Here is a 22,382-nt window from a genome sequence, read left to right as displayed (position 1 = left end):
GGCAGCCCAGAAGGAGATTTATGGAGTAGTGCTTTTGCTGTCTCATTCCAGCTTGCAATGCTTTGGATTTTTCCTCAATAAGAAAATGGTGTAGAAAAATGACATCTTCCTGAAGCAGTATAAGAAACCAGTATGCGTCCTGCACATGAACAAACGGCTTTATAATATTAGTCTATCTTTTCAGTGCCTTGATTTTTGTTTTACGTTGGATTATTTAAGTGTATTTTTGTTCCATTTGAAAATTGATCCTAGCGTGGCCAAGCGTGAACCAGTTAGGAGAAGTTTTACACTTGGAGAATACAAGATCAGTGAGGTGGGAACTGGAGGCTTACAACTTGCAGAACTCTAAATGATTTCAGACTGGTTTCCTGAAATCTATTTTATGTCACCACAGTTGATATTAGCTGAAGTTCTTGAGCCTCAGTTTCTGGGGGTAGTGTAACGGCTGGGGGTGTGTGATTCTAATTTTTTTGTGGGTTTCTTTTTTGCCTTTTGTTTTTTGGGAGGGGGAGGAGGGTTGTTGGTACTTTAATTTACGTTTCAAGACCCCCATTCTGTTAGCTTCCAAACTCCATTATTTCCCTCTCTCTAAGACTGCTGAGGTGGATGTAGTTAGAGGTAGTCCTTCTGTCCATGTCTGTGCTGTAATTTTTAGTTAATTAAATAGGCATCCAGAACATTGACTAAATGTCTTCTAATGTATTTTAAGTAATTAAAAAAAGAAAAAAACCTACTTGAGCACTGTTCTTCTAAAATGTCTTTCTTCCCATAGTGCTGTATATTGCAGATCAGCTTTATGACCCTTGTCTTTTTTGCTTCTTTGGTAACTTAAACAGAAATTAAATGTAACAGATAAAAGTTTCTGTAATACTGAGGAAAGTTGAACTGGTTAGTGTGTAAGTTATTTTCTCTAGTGTGTAGGGGCCATAGAGATGGCCAGGTGGCTGGCTTGCCATGGGCCCGACTCTGAAAGATTCGAGAGCATTTCACTGTAAAGAAACAAATTTTCAAATGTTGTGCTTTCTGAATGAATCTTTTTTTTTTTTTTTTTTTTTTTGTAAAATGGGAAGGTGGCCAGCCCTTTTTGCCATAAAAGCTCTTGTGTTCTGCTCGCAGGTAAATGTAAACCTTATGTCAATTATTATTTAGACTGATACCTTTATGAAGGAAGCTGGAAGTTATAGAAGTCCTCTCACTTCATAGCCAGGATTTAAAATAGATTTTATATATTTGTTACTTCAAGATGATGCTAGTGGATGTGGTAGACATCCAAGTCTCCCTTGTCAGCACCACACACGTAGTATTGTGCTTAGTTACCATTTAACAAACTTACTTGTGCTTTCTTAGAACAGCTTGCAGTGACTTTTTTCAATCATGTCTTGCTGATGAAGGTAATGTCTTTGTTCATGTCTAGTGTAGCTGGTACAGTTGCTGAAACAAGAGCTCTTCTGTCCACTATACTGTCTTTTCATTTCATAGTTCTGCATCTTGTCTTCATCTTTCCGCTCCCTCTGTCTTTGCACTTTCCAAAACTATTACCTCATTTCTTAGCTTGTCTGTGTAGTCTGTGGATGAGCAATTTCTTTTTGCACTTAACAGGTTAAAGTGAATGTGTGTTTTCTTGGTCATGTGTTTCTGTCTATGGAGAAATTTGCTTTTTCTGTAGGAGGAATGGACTTTGACTAGTTGTTTGGTTGTGGTTTATGGCCTGATTGAGGTATTCCTTCTGACTAAATTCAGTAAGTGGAACATGTTGAACTTCTATTTATGGTAATAAAAATTGAGAAACCTGTATGCTGGCTTGAGAAAATACATCTTTGCTGGGTGAGACCTTTTCAAGGATTGTTTCCTGTTCTTGTTGTCTAACCACAGATTAGTAAGAGGCTTTGGAATTGTTCTCAATGGGACACTTCCGGCAAATTAGTCCTGGTGTTACTGCTCATTACAGACTGACAGTTGTACAAGGATAGGATCAGACAGAAGAGGACCAAGTTACCTCTTGCTCTTTCCAGATGCTGTAAGCCAGCTGTGAGGTTCCTGCTGGAAAAGGAAAGTTTAAATTGTTGCTCATAGTGGGATTGTTAATCCAGTCTAGTCCTCTTCCCCAAGATTAGGATATCCCTTGCATAGGTCTCGTTAGCACTCTCTAAAGCAGGCTCCACTTTGAGCCTGCTAGAACGTTGAGGGGGGAGAGGAGGGGAAGACACCTGCAAGATTTGAACAAACGAACAAACAACCCCCACACTCTTCCCCACCACCTTTGCCAGCTATGCAGAGATCCAGATTTGCCTTGGAGGAACTCTGTGAACTAGGAGTTGCTGCCTCCAAGATCAGCTCGTGGGTGACAGCGTGCCTTTGGAAAGGCAGTATTTCATCCATCTGCAGAGTTAGGAGCCCATGCCACAGACCTTCCATTCCTTCCTAATTCTATACTCTGTTTTTACTGAGCACTCTCTCCATTTGTTATCAAAGAGACATTTTCTGGGACATGTATCACTGAGCAGGGGAGATGAGCAAAAGAAAGCTTGGTAATTTTAGTTCTAGGACATGGCTTTAGTACCAGAAATGAAGGATTTCAAATTGGAGGTTCATCTTTAGGAACCTGTGAAAGTGAATGCTGCCTGCTGTTTGAATGGTTTTTGTTTGATCTGCATGGGTTTATTAAGTAGCAGGGGGAGTCTTCAAAGATGACTTTTTCGGGTGTCTGGCTTCTGGGAAGTACCTCCTCGAGAATGGTGTGGTATCCATTTGCCGCTTTGTGGTGTTCCTCATGAAGGCTGGTTCCTGCATTGCAGGTGATGCTTGTATCATTATTTTTCTGCTGTGTTCACTCTGTCCATGAATGTGATCATACTTTTACCTGGTTCCAGAGCTCCTGCCTTAGATTAAGTGAGGGATTAGTCTGTGAAGTTTTCAGCTGAATACCTGGAAGTTCTTTTTTTTTTTTCTTACTCCCTCTGCCCTTGAGATTCAAAATGATCTAGGTCCAATTAAAGGCTTTTGATTCTCAAATATTTCTAGATATAGGTGTCTTTCACAGCTATAACAATCCATCAGTTCTGGCTTTTAACTACAGCATACTCCTAACAAATTTTAATTAGTGAAAGAAGAGTAAGAGAAGTTGGAGCTTATTCTAGCTTTAGTGGCTAGTGACTATCACCAAAAAGGGGAGAAAGGAGAAAAATGACTGTATGTACCATAGAAGCATTTTTAATGTTTTCTCCTGGAACTTTCTGGCAGTTGTTACATCAGGCTCTGTTTTGAGCTTGCATATGTTTTAAATTAAATATATATAAATAAATGTTGGAGGGACATGTTATCTTTAGTACTTTCTGTTCTGTGGATGAAAAAGCTAAGCCTTTTGCTGTACATAATTTCAGTGTGTAACTAAAGAGCTCTGAAAACATCAAAAGTGAAAACAAAACCAGCTCTCTTTGAGCTGAAAACTTTACTGTAAATGGAAACTATGAAAAGATGGTGAGCTGGCTGCTTACTGTAAGAACTCCAATACTTTGAGGAAATCTGTTTTTCCTTCCCAAAGAGAGATGGTCTGGAACTGGTAGAAGCTCCTGATTTCCCAGATGGTAACAGCTTTGTTAGTTTTTACAGATTTAGAGTGTGAGTGGTTCTTTCTGTGAATTTTTTGCTCTACTAGAAGATTTGATTTACCAGTACCATGTTTCAGGGAGTGTGGATCAGGACCTTTTATTCTTGTGCCATTAGTACAATTAAATTCTTTCGAGCTATTCTAAGCTATGTTTATGTGTACAGATCTAATACTACTGCTGTCCCTGCTGCTTTGGGAATGCTGTTAGGTGTTAGATGAAGCCTTAAGTCACTGGGCTGCCTGTTCTCAGTAGGGTTTTCAACATTATCCATGCTGGACTTTTGGAACTGATATTTGCTGGGGGTATGTGTGTTTTTTGTTTTGCTTTGTTTTTTCCCTGAGAAGGTTTTGTTGGTGGAATTGCCTGGTGGAAACAGTAATGGGAGAATAAGTACTGCTCTGCAACAAATGTGGGATTCTGGAGGGATTGTTTTTCTTTTATATTTTTGCTGTGAGTTCCTGAGAGATGCGAAATCTTTCTCTCACCATTTCTAAACTCTGTAATGGGGACATTGTCATCATGGAAAATGAGTTTTAAAGTTTTTGATAAAAATTTGAATGTAACACTGTTTTTTTCTACAGTGCACCTCTTCTGAGGGGCAAGAGTTTGATTCACAAGGTGATTTATTTGTGAAATGGATTACTAAATATTTTTGTTTTAAGTGCAGACTTGATTAGGACTTGAAAGATATCTCCCACCTCATTCTGTCCACTCTCCTGTATAATCTCTTTTATAAATTTATAAAGCTCTTAAAACCGATTAGGTTTACTATCACCATTGTTCCCATTGAAAACCTGCTCTAGCCCCTTTCTGATGGTTGGAAATATTTAAACCTCAAACCTAAACTTACTTATGGTCATTTTACACTTTTATGATCACACATTAAATTTTCCCTCAGGTTGAAAAGCTTTTCTTCATCTCTGGGGATTACTATTTGCTGTGTGTTTACTGAGAGTAATCATATCTCCTCTCAGCCTTTGTTTTGCCAAGCTAAATAAGTAATTCTCTACGCTGTCCTTTTTGCAGCAGGCTTTCTGTTCTTCTGACCTGATCATCCTAGAAACCTAAAATTGCATCTGTTTTTGTTTTGAATTCATTTTTTGATCACAAGTAACCCAAATGGCAGAGTATTCGGTGAGGTCTTAGTGCCATGTGCAGATGGCACTGCTGCTTTCTTATCTCTTTGAAACACCATTTGAGAAATGCATTTCTCTTTGACAAATACATCATGTTGCTGATGCTTGGTAACAAGATCCTGTTTCTTGATGCAAATCATTTGGAAAAGCCCCTGCTTAGTGGACAGCAACTTGATTAACTAAGAGTTTTGAGGGCTGAGACCACCAAAGATTATGTTTTTTTGGGAAATCCAAACCATTATTAAGTACCTACTAAAACTCTTGTTTGTTTTACAGCAACATCATAAAATAAATGTTTATATGAAAGATGCATGTAGAAATTAGATGGGTTATGGCTTTGTCCATAGTGTTCTGTGAATAACAGGCATGGTCGGGGAACAGGGAAGCATGGATGTTCAGAAATGACAACTGGTTGCAGTTAAACTTAAGGTTTGAACCCTTGTCTTCTCCCTAAAGCAGACTTTTCTTGTTCTGGACACTGGCATTCATCAGTATGCTTCAATTGTGCGCTTTTATTTCAGCTTGTCTTTCAGCCCATGTGATGCCAGTCACAGCAGTGACATTGTAGACCACTGAACTTTAGGGAACATCAGAGATCTGGAGCTGTAGCCAAGGTAGGGTAGGAGAGGCCTGAGCCAACTGCTACTCCCCAGGAAAAGGGGATCAGAGGGCCCCTTGGCAGCACCTGAGAGGAGGCAAGGGAGATAAGGCTTCAGGAGAAATGTGGTGTTTGTCCAAAATAAAATACTTTCTGTAAAAATGAATACCAAAGTGCTGCGTTGTTATCTCCCTGAGTTCCTGAGTGGTGTTATCTCTCTGAGATATGTGCTGTGGTGTAAAGTTGATGCTAGAAATCTCCAGTAGCTTCAGTGGAGCCATGATTTTAACCGTTGGCGAAACGAAGCAAATCAAATGGGTGATATCAAACAAAAGATCCTTATTGCTGGCCATCATTCTCTCTTAAACACTTACTCTTATTTTCAAATGAAATAGCTGTTCTATCTGTGATTTTTCTACTTTGTGTGAACTACATTGGTGAAGGCTTTCACTTAAGTTCCAAAAGCCACAAAAAAGGAAATTTGTTCATTTAGTTCGGTATAAAATAAAGGGATGTTCGAGGCACTGCCTGTCCTGTTTTATGTGTGATCACTGAGGTGGTGGTGTTTAACTATTTTAGTTATATGCTCTGATTTTCTTCATATGAAAAGAACAAAGGTCAGTAATCTGTGACAAATCTGACAACACTAAGCTTGTGAGAGTAATGGAGAGAAAAAATAATTCAGGTTCCTTCCATACAATAAAAACACAAAGGGATGATTTCAGTGCATGGGTATTTTTCCCTACCCTGTTAAAAACAAGATTTACCTCTTGTGGAATGGGGAAGTGTGACTTTTTGTCTCTGGAACCAGTGGATTTGCTTGTGATATCCATTCCCCAGCTCAGAGAATAAGTATAGCTCATATGTGGACACACAATCTCAGCAGAGGAACACATCTGTAGGAGGCAGTGCAGTGACCTCATATGCTGTTTTATTTAGCCTGTGCATTTAAATCAAAACCAGCAAGCTTGTATCTGCCTGCTAGTTTCATCACTCTAGTCTTAGGTAGAGTATCATCAACCTGTTGAGAGTTCTGTCTTCTTGCCAAAGTGAATGTTACAGCAGTGTTTGTACAGGGATGGCTTTCTTATAAAAACATACTTTGAAGAGGCTGAAGATGATGAGAACTAAGTCAGTTACTCAAATTGATTTAGCTTCTTTTATTTATTTCCCTCTTCCTGTAGACTACAGTTCTGCAATAGTCATTGTTTATCATGGAATGCAATTGTGGTTGCTATCATGGGATTTAGGATTAAAGTAGAGGAGACTTTGGAGGAGAGGAATTAATATAAATTTATGAGATATTGCTTGCATAAATAACAAAAGAAAATATTATTTATACCCTCTTATAGCACAGTTACCTAGAATACATACAGTAATACTACGATATGGACACGGCTGTCATTCCACTATACGTAACTGACTTGTTCTTCTGTTTTATCAACTTCATTCTCTGTGAGCAGCAGTGTATCCAGCAGAATGGCTGATGATGCTTGGATGGGTGAGCTCCTCAGCCTCATTGGGCTCTGGTACATAATGGGATTAATCCCATTTCGCATTCCATGCATAACAAAGAGCTTGGAATTTTCTGCCACAGAATTTCTGAAAGAGATCCTGCTGGAGCATTTCCGAAGGGCCTTGACAGGCTTTGTGGTCCGATAGTTGCAAGTGATATACCTGCTGAAAGCTTCCCTAAATGTTTTGTTGAAGAGTGTATAGACAAGAGGGTTCACCCCTGAGGATACATACCCTATCCAAACAAATATCTCCATGAGCCTTTGAAAAACTTCCTTGTTGCAGGAGTTGCACAGGACTGAACTTATGTTTGTTATGAAGAATGGGCACCACATCAGCAAGAAAAGAAAAAATACAATCCCCAGAACTTTTGAGGCCCTTTGTTCATTGGTGATGGTTTGCATGGATTTCCTCCCAATTGTAGACATTCTGCAGACAGGCATATCATTGGACAAAGTCTTGTCCTTTCTGGAGCCATTTAGCATAGCCATCTTTTCTGGTGAGGACAGAGGTGTTATGTCCCGCTGAAATACTGTGGACACTGTTGACCAAGTGAAGCGCTGGGGTGGCTTGTTGATCAAGTAGGCTTTCTTGCGTAGCACTTGGATTGTCAGAAAATAAGTGACTATCATGATAGCAAGGGGAATGAAGAATGCAGCCACTGATCCATATAGGATGAAGTCATGAAAACGATCAGGCATCAAGACACACGTTATATTTTTATAGTTGCCGTTTCCATCTTCAATGCCTCTGATAGGGATTGGAATAGCAATGCCTAGAGGAGAAAAAGCAAGTGGTTCAGCATGGTAATTGCTTGCAATCTCCCTTTTGGACCCGAAGCCTCAGGGTCTATAAGGCAAGGTGATTCCTGAGCTCCGGAGCAGGCACAGAGTGACTGAAAGAACATCAGTTGATGGGAGCATCAGGTGGGTAACTTGGGCAAATAGTACTTTGTGAGACCTGGCAAGTTCTGCTTTAAAAGAATGGCCTTTTTAACCGAGTTTGGGCCTAACCCTTAATGGTTTAGGAAGCAGTATAAGGTTGCCAAATTCTCAAGTGTAAAACACATGAATTGCTTTGATTCTGGTTGCTACAATTAGTTTACAATTGTAAAACTGGCTTTTCCTCCAGTGAAATGAGTTTTCCTAATGTTGTCTGCCTTTTTTTTTTTTTTCTGGGATAACCTTTGCACTTTTTGAAGGCCAATTGTATAAATACACAAGACTTGTCTTTCTCTCTTATCTTAACCACATCAAGTGATCGGACACAGCTGATTTTTTTCACCCTGCTTGACTCTTCCATTCATACAAATAGTTAAATAGATGCCAGAATTATGTAGTGTATATTTGAGATGGATTTGTTGTTTAAAATCTCTTGGATATTTAAGAGTGTTTAAATGAGGCTAGCTAGCTAGCTCTGTAATTCACCACTCGTTTGAAAAAAAATGTTAGCAGTCTTGTCTTTTTAAATGAATTTTTTATAACTGCTAAATTACAGTCAGCACTTCATTTGCCAGCAGTCTGACATTACAACAAAAACAACAGGTTCCTTGCTGTCTGGTGAAGGTTATTCGTGCTATGTTTCCTGATACCACTTAATGAGATCTAGGGATTTACTGTATTCCTCCGCTACCCGGCTTACTGGAGTTGGTCAAAAGCAGCAAGCAGTGAAATGGTTTACCCTTCAGCCACTTGATCCCATCCTTAATAAGAAGGACACCTTCAGATACAGCAAACATTTAAAACGAGGATTGAATCAAATTAACCTTTGAGTTAGAGAACTATGGCTCAGGTGCAGAGTACTTCTGTGACAGAAAAACGAAATGAAAAAGTACTGCACTGATTAGTAACAATAAATCAGATATTAAAAGTTTGTAAGTGTCTTGTCTTGCTAGCAGTTTCCTTTTTTTGTGATAAAATAGAGATAGATCTTTTCTCCTGTCATCATAGATCTTCCCTAATTTTTCTTTCATGTTGGAATTTCGGTTTTTAGGCATGTATGCCTAGGTCAAGAAGATGGATGTACCCATTGTCTTGTTGTGCATCATTGGCCAAATTAATTCAGAATAAGTTTGTTCTTTCTCTTGGCACACAGAGCATACAACACTGTGCCTATTGCTACGTGCAGTGCAAGTTAGTTACTTGAATTAAATGTTTTCACCACTTTAGCTCATTTAACAGATTTCTTTAAATCTTTAAATTCTTTGAATGGTTCTTTAAAAAAGAACCATTAAAGACAGGTTAAATGCCACATACAGAACAAAGAGATGCTAATATAAATGGATATACATTTGCATCTTTCATATAAACTGATTTTTTTATTTATGTTTTTGCTTTAAAATTAGACTTTTCTATATTGTCAGTAAATGTCAATCTTCAGTGTGAATGTTACAATTGTAAGCAAGGCACTGATTTTAGCAGCATCTACTCAAGGCTTAAAATTGTGTTTGGGACAGAATATGATAGATTGGTTCCACAAGGACCTGAAATCCTGCTTTCTTAGGAGACATGCTACCCATGCAGATGTTGTCTTCCCACTTTTAGGACTGTGAAGAAGAGTGGTGATTATCCCTACTCAGCCCTTGGCCTTTCCAGTAAGCCTGACAAGGAGCATCTGTTGAGACAGATTTTTATGATGTAGCCATCTGCGATCCAAGAGGTCGACTTAGGCAAGCCCAGGTGATAGCATCTGCTAACTAATAGTACTTTGCCATTTGCAGTTTTGCCCAGTTTTCAGCTATTGTTTTGGACATGAAAAGCTTCTGCATTTCCTTTCCAGTCTCCGAGTCTCACATACCTATTGAAATGAGCCAAACCACGATGATCTTGATGATTGTTGTAGCCCATGAATTGTACTGGCTAGCCTGGATTGGCTTTTTAATCGCGATATAGCGGTCTAGTGAGATGGCACAGAGGTGCATGATGGAAGCTGTGGAAAAGAGGACATCAAGGAACAGCCAGATGGGACACAGAGCAGTTGGAAGAGGCCAGGCATTGTCTGAAAGAGAACAGAAAACTCATTAGAGTTGTAGCATTCTGTGAGTCTTTGGTGTGTGACTTTTCCTTGGTATTAGTAATTTTGGGAAACTCATAATCCTACATGTCCCTTCCTCAGTGGTATTCTGTCTTACTTTTTAGTTAGCTCCTTACCAGCATGGTTGCTGCCATCATATCGGTCAGTCTATTTATGTATTATAGACTTTTCCTGTCTTTTTGTCTGTTTTAGGTCATAAGTTCTTTGTGGCAGGGGCTCTGAATAAAAAGGTTTTGCACAAATGGGCCATGACTGTGCTTAGTCCTTAGGCCCTGCTATTAAATGATTTTTTCAGCTGTGTCTCCTTGATAGTCCAGTAGTTCAAGGTTGTATCAAATGGAGGAGATAATGGGTCGTAACCAATGTCTTGGTCAATCATTGCACAACCATGGTTTGAATCTTGAAGTTATTGGCGATCCTGAGCAGTCTGGTTCATATAGCCCGAAAAAGGGAAAGCTGGCTCTGTCACTGTATCAGATCAGGCTAGTATTAAAGGCTGGTATTTTTGAAAGCTGTCTCCCCCCCATCAGTGTTTACACTACCAAACTGAATGAACTTCAGTGAAACTCTTCAGAGTGTCTTTTACTCAGCCTACTAAATGTATTCTCCCTCCTTATAAAATTCAGCTGTGCTCAGTCAGTAGGTGTATTAAAAGTACTGCCAGAAAATTGAGTTCTTCACTGAAGGATGATTAAGAAAAAAGACATTTCTAACCAGTCATATTGTTTTTAATTTCCCTGATCTGAGTAAATGCATCTGCCTACTGAGAGTGCCAAATGATCTGGAATATTGTCGTGCTCTATCTTAACGATGGAGTAATCTTGCAGTAGGTTAAGATTAAAACACTTTTTCATATATGATTGGTATATGGAAATAATATGGTGATGTCTTTACTTGACTTATAAGCCCTAGAGGACAGAAAATTTTATAAAGACTTGTACTTGTGCAAAGCTTGTACTGGTCTGCCCGCTCCGTATGTTTGGAAACCTCGCCTGTTGGACAAAGAGAACAGATGGAGCCCAGAACTGAACCTCGCTCATTCCCAGAGCAGTGGACTCCAGGTGAGGATGGTGTAGGAAAAGAGGCAAGAAAGAAAGAGGTGGCTTATTTCAAAATCATTAACCAGTAAATTTTAATATTTAGTTGCACATTTTCCAAAATAGGTATCAGATAGTTTAAATTATGCTTCAAAAATTTTCTTTTCTGTAATGTGGATATGACAGAGTCGTTATTACTATATTATGAAAAAGTTGCTTGTACTTAATTTTTCTATCTGTGCTTTTAACAAGCTGTAAGATATGGTACCTTTTTAAACAAAAAGAAGGAAAAACAAAACCTCTTAGGGGCTCGTGCAACCAGCTATAGAACTCGGCAAGGCAGAAAAAATAGTCACTTAAAAGAAATAATTGATCTGATGGGCTTGAAATATTCTTGTTCACTCTAGAAAAAATAAAAATTCTTCTTTTGACTTCTGGTGAAGAATTAGTTAATACAGATAAAATGTGAATTATGGAAAGCGTGTTTTACATCTTGAAGGATGTACAGCTAACACTGCTGGATTTCAGTTGAGCAATTAATGCTTTCTGTTGAGAGTACTTACAGGCTGCTCCCTGAATTATAACTGCTTTGCCTTCTGGAGCGGATTTAGGTATTGCAGTATAATAAATTCTTTCCTTTTGCAATTAATTGGCTTTTTGCAGGAAAAAACCCTCAAATGCTTTGCAACAGAAAGGCGTTCTCCTCGTTTTGACTATAGATATATTTAAATAGCTATCTAATGCAGAGCAACCTTGTATGTTTTTTATATGAGCTGCAGAGCTTTTGTTAGTTGATGACTGCAACTTAAGAAAGCTTTGTTTTTTGAATTTTTTTTGTCTCATTTTGAAGCAGATGCAGAAGGCAGAAAGTTATCACATTCATGAATGTAGCATTATGTAGTGCTATCTTTCTGTGTACATGGTCATATTTCTAATCCAAACCAAAGTAGTTGATAAGAATTGAAGGATATCGTTCTTATTTAAACAAAACAATTGCTGTGAAACTCTGATACCTGTAGCTCTTTAGGAACCACATAGCTGCCCAGGATTCATACTGCCGCGTATTTTGCTTTTATCTATTTTGATTTGTTTGTGCACGCGTGTGTTAGAAGTTCTGTGCCAAGCGTTCGAGGGGCGTTTTAGGCTGCGGCTTTTGTGCTTTCCTAGCGCCGGTGTATGTTTCACTGTTCACCAATTCTGTTATTTTAGGAGTAGGAAAAAGACGAGATAAGAGTTTCTCCTCAGGATCCAGAAAGTGTCTTTTTTGACCTGCTTGTTTGTTATCCTGCTTTATAATTTAGGCTGCAGGTGTAAAGAATACCTGCTACCAAATGGTGATAGGAAGCTTGTAACAGGTCGTACTTAGTTTGGACCGTTACACGTCCTAATTCTCCCATTGTAGATGTCCCCGTTGGTGGAGCAAACGGATGCATTCAATGATTTACTGTGCCGAGCAAGATTCTCCAGTTGCTTTTGCTTTCGGAGTTGAAATACTGATTTAAATGAGCCTAGTGGTTTGGATGCGGGCGCTCTTTTTGTTGCTGCTGGTTTTTTTATGCCTGGGTTACCTGATAAACGTGCCTGCCTGAAAGCTTCTCTGGTTTGTCCAGCTATATCAGGTCGTGTAAGATAAAAAGGTGCTTTTCCTCCCTATGAACCTTGCCTTGGGCCCTCCCAGCTGCTGCAGGGTTGCTGTTGCAGATTACTTTCTTTATTTTTTAGTCAATACAAGAGAAAACACATGTTTTAAGATTTCTCTTGTACCTTTAGAGGAATGCGGTGAGCTTTTACTGCAACTGTCTACCCTTGATTTATGAAATGAGGAAAGCTTTATTTATAGGAAATACCTTGGAAATGCGTAATCCTTAAAATGAAGTACTGTATAGAAAAGCTGCTCTTGCTATAAGCCAAAAGGTTTTCTGAAAGCTTGGGAGAAAGCTCTGTTTATGTGTATGTATAAGCCTGATTAAGAAGGATCTTTAAATAGACTTGAAAATTATTTGTTCTTTTGCTATAGGGGCTGCTGAAACGTGTCGCCTGTAAAGGACTGCGTTATAGGAATCATTTTGCCGCTGTTAGATAATGGCGCTTGCACTGAGATAGAAATTTGACTCTTTTTAATCAGTAGCTGCCTAGCCCAGGCGTCCGTCTTCAAATTGGGGTGTGCATGTTTGTAGACTCTTAAGTGTTGTTCGCCCTGGTGTTGGCACTCAGCTTAGTGGACTTTGCAGGCCTGGAGTGCCTTAAAACACGTCTTGCTCTGTCGCTCGCTGTGACTGCTTGCCTTGATTTCTCCACTGCAGATGCACTTTCAGCAGTAGCTGTTTACTGTCGTGCAGTATTTTGAATTTTATCAAAGTCATTTTATTAGAGACGCTTTATGAAAAATAATCCCTGTTTTTCTTTCTTATCTTTATACTTCTGGTTTTGAAACTAGCCAGCAACGCCACCACTTTTGTCTCCTGTTATATTTTCTACAAGCGAGTGAGGGGGGGAAGCCTTGCCGTGGTTCGTAATCAGTGATGGAAGGAAGATTAAGGCTGTAGTTGCTAGTGATGGGTTTTAAAAATAACGATTTGCAGCCTGGGATAACAGCGTTGCCTTTTGATTCTTAAGCGGATGCATATCGAGAATATAAAATGTATTTTAAAAGACGGCACATCCACTGTCTCCAGGTAAGCCGCTGCCCACCCAGCCATAGGCAATGCACTGCTGCTTCTTGCCAGCTTTGTAAATTAGAGGCGCTCTCTTAAATCTTTGCTAATTCTACTAGCCGGCAAACAGCAACACCTTTGCTTTGCTGCTTTAGTTGTGGATGTTACACGTTCAGATAACTCTTTTGAAAGCTAGATTTCAAAGAATGCAGTTGCCCTCCTTCTTGTGGAAGAAGTGGGAAGAATTTAGCAACCAACAGAAGTAATGAGGTGTTTGTAAATTCTGGCATTGGCACCAGAATTAAATTGAAACATACACCATTTTAAATTTGTATGTTTATACTGAAGTACATTGCAGTTGCTCTGCTGAGAAGAAATAATCTGCTGCTTGTGGCATTGTACCTGTGAGTTACAGGTTTTTTTTTTTTTTTTTTTTTTTTTAAGAGTAGTTCTTTATTACAGAGAGCGTTCTCTTTCTGAAGATTTTTCTCTAAGCGTACTGTCAGGGCATGGAGCCAGGATCTGTAGTAGATCTTGAATTTGAATGTTCTCTGACACATTAATTTTTGCAATTGAGATCGTTTAATGTGACTGCATTTCAGTTCACACCTTTTCCCTCAAATATTCTCCACATAATTAGATATCAGTCCAAAATCGGAAGTATAATATTTATGTTCTGTATCTAGAAACTGCACACAGCTATTTTATTATTATGGAAACAGCCCTGTGTGAAAGTGCCAGAAGGCTGGACTTGGTTGGCACTCTGGCTATCAGTGATTATTCTGTGTTCAAGTAGTTATCTGGCTAACGTAGCTTGGAGATTTAGACTTGTTATGTACTTAAATGTCTGTGTTCTTGTTCCATTCCAGCAAGCCCTTGTGTTTTGCTCGTGGTTTGAACTTTCTATAAACACCGCTGCATCTTCCACCAACTGGTGAAGAGGCAAAGCATTTTTTTTTTTCCTATTTGGCTGCAAAGCAGATATTTTATGCAAGTGATTTCAGTTTTAACCACTGCTATGTGAAAGACTGGTAGCAATCTTACATAGTTAATTATATCTCATTTTACCACTTTCTTATAAATGTCCTGCAACATGAAAGATGCTTTTGTTTGACTTTTAAATTAAGATTCCTCACATGTTTTGAACTGTTGTAACCAGGGTTTAGCACTGGATTAGCTGAGAGATTAAGGAGTGATATTCTTGTTATAAAATTGAAAAGGAATTATTAGTGTAGTAAAATTAAAACACACACACACACACACACACACACAAGTGGTTTCTATAAGTGACAGTTGCTTTCTTTTTTCCATTTAGAAATCACTGCCTGGGGGTGTGTTTTTGTTCTGTTTTTCAGAAACTTGCTTGAAAAAATACTGTCTATTTTATGATTTCAACTCTGAATTCTGTCCTCCAATTCATACCTCTGTCAGGCAGAGGCAGGCTATAATATGCAAGAATTCAGTACCAAGGCATTTAATGAATAAAGACGTTTGTTGATAAAGTGATACCAGTCCTCTGCAGCAAACAAAACCTACTGATGGCCTTTTTGAAATTAAGTTTACGCTTATGTCTGCTTGTTGCTCAGGCAACTCGTAGAGATCTAGCATAGAAAAAACAAACTCCTGCAGCCTCTCATTATTTATGGCCCAGTGTTATCTATACCTTAAAGATAGATAATTAAATCATAACTTATTGAAAACCCCTCTCACGTTGATTCCCCCCCCCATTTGTATGATACTGGAACAGCCAATTTAAAATAAAATGTATTCTTAAAAAAGTTTAAGGAATAAAAAGAAGACTTTCTCATGGAGCTGCTTCTGATGAGTTATCAAAAGCAATATTTTAAATAAGGCTGGATATGTGAGAATACGAAAAAGTCATGTTTGTTCTGTAATGACTAACCAGAAAGAAAATGTCGCACCCAACATATATTTGTATTAAAAAAAAATCTGTTTTATTCCATATGAGCCAGACTAAATGACAGTCTGAGTCTTATCTACATTAAGTACACGGATGGATAGAAGCTGCCTTGGTTTAACGGGTGAATTAACTCTCTGGGACACTTTATGAACCTTGCCATTTTCCCCAGGGCAGGAGAAAATCACTTTCCCTGAAGCTGACACTGGTAAAACCTGTTGTCCATGATGCTTCCCAGAGATCGACTCTGACTGCACTTAGAGTACAGAATTGATACTAAGATAAAATTAAGTGGCATCGACTCCTAGGAACTTCTTCAAAAACTGTTCACAGCTTAGTTCTTTTAGCCCAGAAACTCATTCTTTGTGTCATATTTTTAAGAGAAGACTGCTTGCCATTATTGTAATATCCAACAGAACAGATAGCAACGTTGTGCTGATGTTATTCAAAATAATAATACACTGTGCAAGAATATAATTTCCCATGTACTTGCCCCTCTCCAATTTAGTACTGGTTCTAAGTCGCAAGTGTTCTTTGAATGGTTCGTTTTAAGGGAAAGAATATCCAAGGTGGGTATGCTTTCTCCAAAGACATTAGGCTAGATTATATTATGGTTAGAGGGAGGGAAGATTGCGGAGCCCTTATCCAACTGATTTTAAAAAATATAACAGTGGAAAATAATTGTTCTGTTTAAATTAAACTTCCCAAGATTGTACCCAATATGCTGGCCTGATGACAGAAACAAAGACACGGTACTTACCAAATAATATTATGAGAAGGGCAATCGGCATCACAAACAGACCCACCAGTAAATCTGCCACTGCCAAGGATGTTAGAAAGTAGTTGGTAGCATACTGCAACTTTTTCTCCAGAGATACCGCCAGTATAACAAGTATGTTCCCCCCAATGGTGGGGATTATCACCAGGAGGATCAGCAAAGCTGCCCAACGCACTTTGTTTCCTTGTTCGTCATTTGGGTAGTTCTCTTTGGGTTCTCCTGTTACTGAGAGAGGCGACAGAGATCCATTGCCAGCTCCAGACCCATTCAAGAAATGTAAAAGATAGGACATTTTTGTGCCCCGCAGAACGTGCTCGGGAGTTGTATTTTGCGCAGAAATTGTGTATGGTGTAAGAATTCACTGTTCCTCTCTAGTCCCAGATGGTCCTGAAGAAAGGCCAGCATGGTCAGTATGGTAAACTGGTCATCTGCTATTTTGAGATACAGTAACCATGTCGGAGCTTGTGTCCAGACTTTGTATCCTGTGCCTTGCTGGGCGCAACTAAATCTTACAAATGAAAGTCTTGTCTGGTGTCCATGCCTGGCTGGTAGGGTCCAGTGGTCTGGTCGCCCCTTTATCGGGAGGTTCAGGTTTCAGCAGATTAGATGAGAGAATTCAATAGCAGTGAAAAGCAAGCTGTGCATTAGCTCCCGTTATTTTTCTACAGCCGTAAAAAGAGAGAGATTCATTTGGATGCCAAATGGTTTCCTTTAGATGTAGCGTATGTAGATTTGCTCTTTGTAAGTACAAACTGATGCAAAGACAGATGCTCGCGCTGTGTATATGCAACTCCTCCTCTCCTGAGTGTCTAGTCTTCAGCAGTGTGTGCGTAGGCAGGCTGCAGTTTCCATATTTCCCCTTATTAAGAATCCTGTTTCCCCACAGAGAGTCACCCCCAAAATATCTCCCGAAATGATGTATGAGGTTTCCGTTTTAATGTCTACAGTTCCTAATTTATCAGGTGAGGGTCAGGAAGCTGTAGACAATAAAACTCTGGTGACTGTCCCAAGGGAGCCATAAAGATTTATGGAACTGAGACATCAAAATGTACCCGTTAGTTGAAGGGGGTGGGTGGGGGGAAGGTGAGTAAACTGCTTGGTGTTTTTGTAATCTGAGCGAGGCTGCTGTTAAGCACAGCCTTTCTCTCCCTTCTCTCTTTCTCTGTGTCTGTCTCCGTCTCTCTCTCTCCTCCGCTGAAGACTTAACACTTGCATTTCCCCCTCCAAGCAGAACAGCTGTCACCCTGTGAGCTGCCTGCTCAGCTGCTGAGTAGATCTGACTTGTTGCAATTCTCACGCCGAGAAAGACTTACCTTTTTCTCATGCCTTTTTTGTAGAATTCACTTTGTATCCAGGAAGATCCTTTGTAATGTGGTCTCCTTTTTCATCATGTGGATTTTCAGATATGATTTTTCACTAGTTTCTAGAAAACAATTTGTTTTTTGTTTTTTTTTTTTAACTTAAGCGTGTCTCTGTGTGCACCTCTGTTTATCACTTATGTTGCTTTTAACACCAAGATTAAGGATTTCTATTTTGGGGAAAAATGTATTTCTTACCCAGGTATTTCCTTCAACTCTTGAATGGAGGAGAAGAATCATTCTTGCTGCATTTTAAAAAAAAGGAAAAAAAACAAGGTTGCATTCTTCTTTTGCTGTCTTTCCTGTTTCATTCTTTCCTTACGTGTCTAACATGTGCGATCTGAGCGTTTCGCATCTCTTGGTCTGCATCGCAGTCTGTGTCCGGTTTGCTCTTTCTTTATTAGCAAAACTTGCAGTCTGCTGCTACGGTTGTTTGTTGATTGACTCATTCCAGGGCATCCAGCTCCAGTGCTTGAAAGCAAGGAAATAAATGAGTGGTGGGGTTTGGCTGGAAACGAGCCAGAGAGGGTTAATTTATTCAGTGCTCCAGTACTCTAACGTATGCCCCTTGTTGCTGCATCAGGATGTGCACATCCCGTAACGCTACAATATTATAACTTTATTCATGATAGCGTGCATATGCGTGTTCATTCTCTCTCTCTCTCTGGACGGAAGCACAGTTAACCCTAAAAAGTTCTGCTGTACTGTAAGCACTACAATTTTAATGCTGACTTATTTTATAAATGTATGTTCTAGCACACTGTTTTAAGTGTGCGCACTGTTACTTTAAATCTTTCTACATGCAGCTGCTTTTTATTATCAGGAGTGTTGTCTTTTGTTCCCTTCCAAATCTCAGTCAAACGTGTGTATAGTCACTAACTTTATCATATATTTCTGCATTAAAATGGAAATTGAATTCACTTCCAAGGACATTCAGCTGGACAAGTGTGTAATAGAGTCATTGAACTCGAGGCCAGAAGAGACCATGAGATCAAGGTCTGACCCCTTGTGTGTCACAGGCCATTACGTTGCGTGAGTTGCTAATGCTCCCCAGGTTTGATTTGGGAATCAAGTCCTCAGTGAACTGTGAATCAGTTTATATTTGTTTCTAAAGACATGAATGTGTATGTATATATTTTAATACACCTACTTTGGGGCCAAAAAGAAAAAGCTGCTGCCAGTAGTTAGTAGAAATATTTGACTTCATGTGTTTTCAGACTGCAGTAGAATTTCCAGCACAGTAGGCATCACTTGTTCTGTATTTTTACAGTTTCAGGGAAACCTTGGATAAGATTTCATGCTGCCTTCCTTTGCAATTGTCTTTGGATATCTTATCTTTATACTTTAGAAAGTTAGGTTTTAGGAAATATAAATGAATCTAGTTATAGTAATTGTTTCCTTACCATCTGAGCACCTCCCTGTTGTCATCTCTGACAGTACTGTGAGGACAGAGCACATGAATACCTATAGAAAGCAGAAATCACGACAGGACAATACTGTATCAGGCTAATGAGTATTTGGATTCAGTTTTCCTTAAGCTCAACTATGTCTAATCAACTTCTGTTTCGTTTTATAAATCTTGAAGAATCTTCTGGCGTTAATCTAGCCCTATTGAAGTCTGTGCCAAAGTTTCCATTGGCTTAAGTGCAGCCAGTTTTCACCCTTTCTGACTGTATAGAGGAAGCTTTTTTCCTTCATCAATGATGCTTGAGTAGTTTTTTTTTTTTTTTCCCCCTTGCTGAAAGGAGGTTGGAATTATTATCACTTTCTAGTGACGGAATTATTGGCCGTATGTCTGACTTGTGAATGGAAAAAAAAAACCTACAGAGTGAAGCTGCAAAAGTATAGTAAAAAATGGATTAGTCCTTTAACTTCAGTGGCCCGCTTGTGGCCGTATACAAAGTGCCGATCTTTGTGTCACATCTCTGAATTTGAAGAACGGAATTGAAACCTCTGGGGGAAAAAAATAGACAAGGCGTCTATCAAAAACATCTGCTAATCATCGACATCAGTTACTGAAGCAAGTCTGTGCTGGATCTGAAGGATTATCTTGAAAGTAGTTTATTCTTCTTACTTGACACTTTTTTTTTTTCCTTTCACAGCACAGTAGACACTAACCTTCAGTCACTGTAGTAGGGGGAAGTTTTGGAGCTACAGAAGTGTCATTTTGTCAACCTGAGTCCTGTATTATCTCTTTATAAATTTTCTTTATAGATCTTACACATCTGAGAAGCATCTCTGGTTAGTGCAGTAGAGAGCTGTTGTTATTGAAGGGGAAATCAAGTGTTCCTACTCTTGTGGAATACCCTTGTGGATGCTGGAATGTTTCATGTATAAATTATCAGGAAAACATCTCTTTAGCCACTAGAGTGTGGTTACTTCAGAGCTTTGAGAGGCATTTTTCTACTGTCCTGTTCCATGTGGTGGTAGCTGTTTTGTAAAAAAAATAAATAAATAAAATCAAGTGGTGTGTCTGCGCACGCACCTTGAGGAAGCACCAGCTGAAGATTGTACTGTTGTCTGTGGTCTGCTCTGATGAATGCTGTGCAAAAGCATTTGTATCTAACTGAAAAGGAGATGATTTATTTTTAATATAGATGAAAAGAAAGCTTCCTTAAAAACTTCCAGAGGATGATAGTATGAGTTTAGCTGTATGCAGGCTTGCATAGCAGATATACTTGTTTGCTTCATGGATGCTTTCATTTCAGGTGGCCCAAACTTCTCTGCCTTTTGTGACGTTTTTTGAACAATCCCAGATTTGAATCATTTCTAAGAAACATATATCTGTAACATATCTCTAGAAACTTCTTAGCTGCATGCTTCTGGCTAGGCTTTCTCAGCAGGCCACTGCCCTGCCCCCAGGTCCAGCTCCTTTCCCGTGTTAATCAGTACTAAAAGCTAGGTCTTGCTAGACCTCACTGCTGCTCCACTGTGACCTGAATATTTGTACCATACATAGATATATATATATATTTTTTTTCCCCCCCACCTTGCTGTAATTTCTGTTTTCAAATCACCAATACTATTTTATTTGAATGGAGCCCTGGCTCCATTAGACATGAGCTGTCACTGATGGTAGCGTCGTTCAGTAAGATACATATTCCTCGAATTTGTACACTGCATCTTTGTATGCCCCACTCGTCCTCATCCTCCTAGCTGTGGGAGGCCGCCTACAAGTTCTTGTTCTTCAGCTGGTCTTGCTTCTGCAACCAGGAGGCATTTTAGAGAAGAGTCTGGAGAATGAGGCTGTGCTGCACATGAGAGAGTTGCAGGAGATTCCTGGCATGGGAATAGCTTGGATCCTTTTTGTTAAGAGAGAAAGGCAGGAGGTTTACACCCATCCTTAATATGCACTAAAATGTGTCAGTTTGTTGCATTTCTCCCTGCACTTTTTCCATTTGTGTGTTCTTCCCCCTCCTTTTAGAAATGACTTCAAATTGTGTGATTAGACATCTGCATTCCTCCTTTATTAACTCATTCATGGATGAAATTAAACCTGTATGACACTTTTCTTCTTCATCTGTCACTGCAGTAGCAAAGCAATGTGTAGAAATAGTTCAGTATCAAATGATTAATTCATGTCCAATAGTTTAGAAAGTAATAAATATTTAAAATCTTTTGAAATACAAGTAGGGAGACTTAATGGGGAATTTAAAAGATATACTTGACATTGTTCTTTAATTCTCTGACGTTTCATTTTTCACTGAGTTGTAAAGTCCTTAAATATTTAGACTAAAAAATAAGTGTATGCTAGTGATGCTTCAGACATTTCCATTTTTAGTCTAAATCTTAAGAGCAGTGTGAATGTTTATTTTCAGTGTTCTGTTTATTTACCTATTGATGCTACCTTTTTTATATCTACGCAGTTTACTGCTAAACTACTGCTGAAATATAGAGATGGCAGCAGTCATCCAGCCTTTGAGATGTATAATTTAGAATATCAAAGATAAACTGCACAAAGATACTTGGATGTGACTCTAAGTGGGCTGTGATCTAAGGAACTAAGTGGAGTATGCTTCGAGATATGGCAATCCAGCTTTTAATTGTTTTTTCTTGGTGTTTTTGCATGCTTTTTGGAAAAAAAGATTGAGGTGGATTGTGAAACTGGGTTGATGTACCTAGCAGTGTCCCTCAACTTTCAGTATCCCAGTAAGGCTCTTGTGGGCAAAGCCTAATAAGGATTATGAATTTGTATTCTGCAGAAGTTGCAGTTGTAATTTACCTTCAGAAAAAGCTCCAAGTTAGGTGCCTTACTGATTTCTAACAGAGATGCTGTAAGAAACAGTTTGTGGTGAAAAGGGGATACAACTTCAGGAAACTCTGCAGACTGTATAGAACTTTCCATGGTCAGCATCAGTGCGTGGAAAATTGTCCTCCTTTTGGGTCCGACTGATCTGCGTGTCTTTGTTCAGATTAGCCTGTGTTAATAACGGCCAACTTTCTGGGTTTACATTGTGAATTTTTGCATCGGAGGTTTTGGAATTACTTTTCTTTTCTCTCTCTTTGGAAATAATGAAGAATCTAAAACTTTCTTTGGTTTCACAGAAATCATATTCCAGGACGCTTAGAAAAGAAGTATGCGTTTTTTGGGGTTTTTTTTTAAGTGTATATCTATAACCAGGAGACAAACATTCCCAGGAACTGAGTTCAAAGTTGAGGCTAAGGCTAAGGTCACTGGGTAGTGGTTAGGCAGCTCCTTTGTGTTCTCTCTGGCTCTGGTTTCAGCAAAAACTCAAAATCCTTAGCT

At 39.0% G+C, this 22,382-nt stretch overlaps 3 protein-coding genes across 6 annotated transcripts in view; 2 read left to right on the top strand and 1 right to left on the bottom strand.

The window, feature by feature from the left end:
* LOC106498320 (uncharacterized) overlaps positions 1 to 22,382 on the top strand; it is a 120,035-nt gene that overhangs the window by 45,358 nt on the left and 52,295 nt on the right. The gene's annotated exons all lie outside the window — the stretch shown is intronic.
* PSMD1 (proteasome 26S subunit, non-ATPase 1) overlaps positions 1 to 22,382 on the top strand; it is an 83,840-nt gene that overhangs the window by 25,422 nt on the left and 36,036 nt on the right. The window lies entirely within an intron of this gene.
* Positions 6,619 to 17,781, bottom strand: HTR2B (5-hydroxytryptamine receptor 2B). 3 transcript variants are annotated; one of them, XM_013959540.2, is made up of 4 exons: positions 17,591 to 17,781; positions 16,260 to 16,939; positions 9,654 to 9,854; positions 6,619 to 7,632 (listed from the first exon to the last, which is right to left on the bottom strand). In XM_013959540.2, the coding sequence occupies exons 2-4, from the start codon at positions 16,567 to 16,569 to the stop codon at positions 6,752 to 6,754; spliced, it is 1,392 nt and encodes a 463-aa protein (XP_013814994.1). In that variant the 5' UTR covers positions 16,570 to 16,939; positions 17,591 to 17,781; the 3' UTR covers positions 6,619 to 6,751. The 3 variants fall into 3 exon arrangements, with proteins under 3 accessions (XP_013814994.1, XP_067157855.1, XP_013815001.1); XM_067301754.1 differs by having other exon boundaries at positions 16,260 to 16,850; XM_013959547.2 differs by lacking the exons at positions 9,654 to 9,854; positions 17,591 to 17,781 and having other exon boundaries at positions 16,260 to 17,370.

This window comes from Apteryx mantelli, chromosome 9 (genome assembly GCF_036417845.1).
Source record: "Apteryx mantelli isolate bAptMan1 chromosome 9, bAptMan1.hap1, whole genome shotgun sequence".
Classification (NCBI taxonomy): domain Eukaryota; kingdom Metazoa; phylum Chordata; class Aves; order Apterygiformes; family Apterygidae; genus Apteryx; species Apteryx mantelli.
The sequence above is the reverse complement of the archived record's forward strand: the minus strand, read 5'-3'. Positions and strand labels throughout refer to the sequence as shown.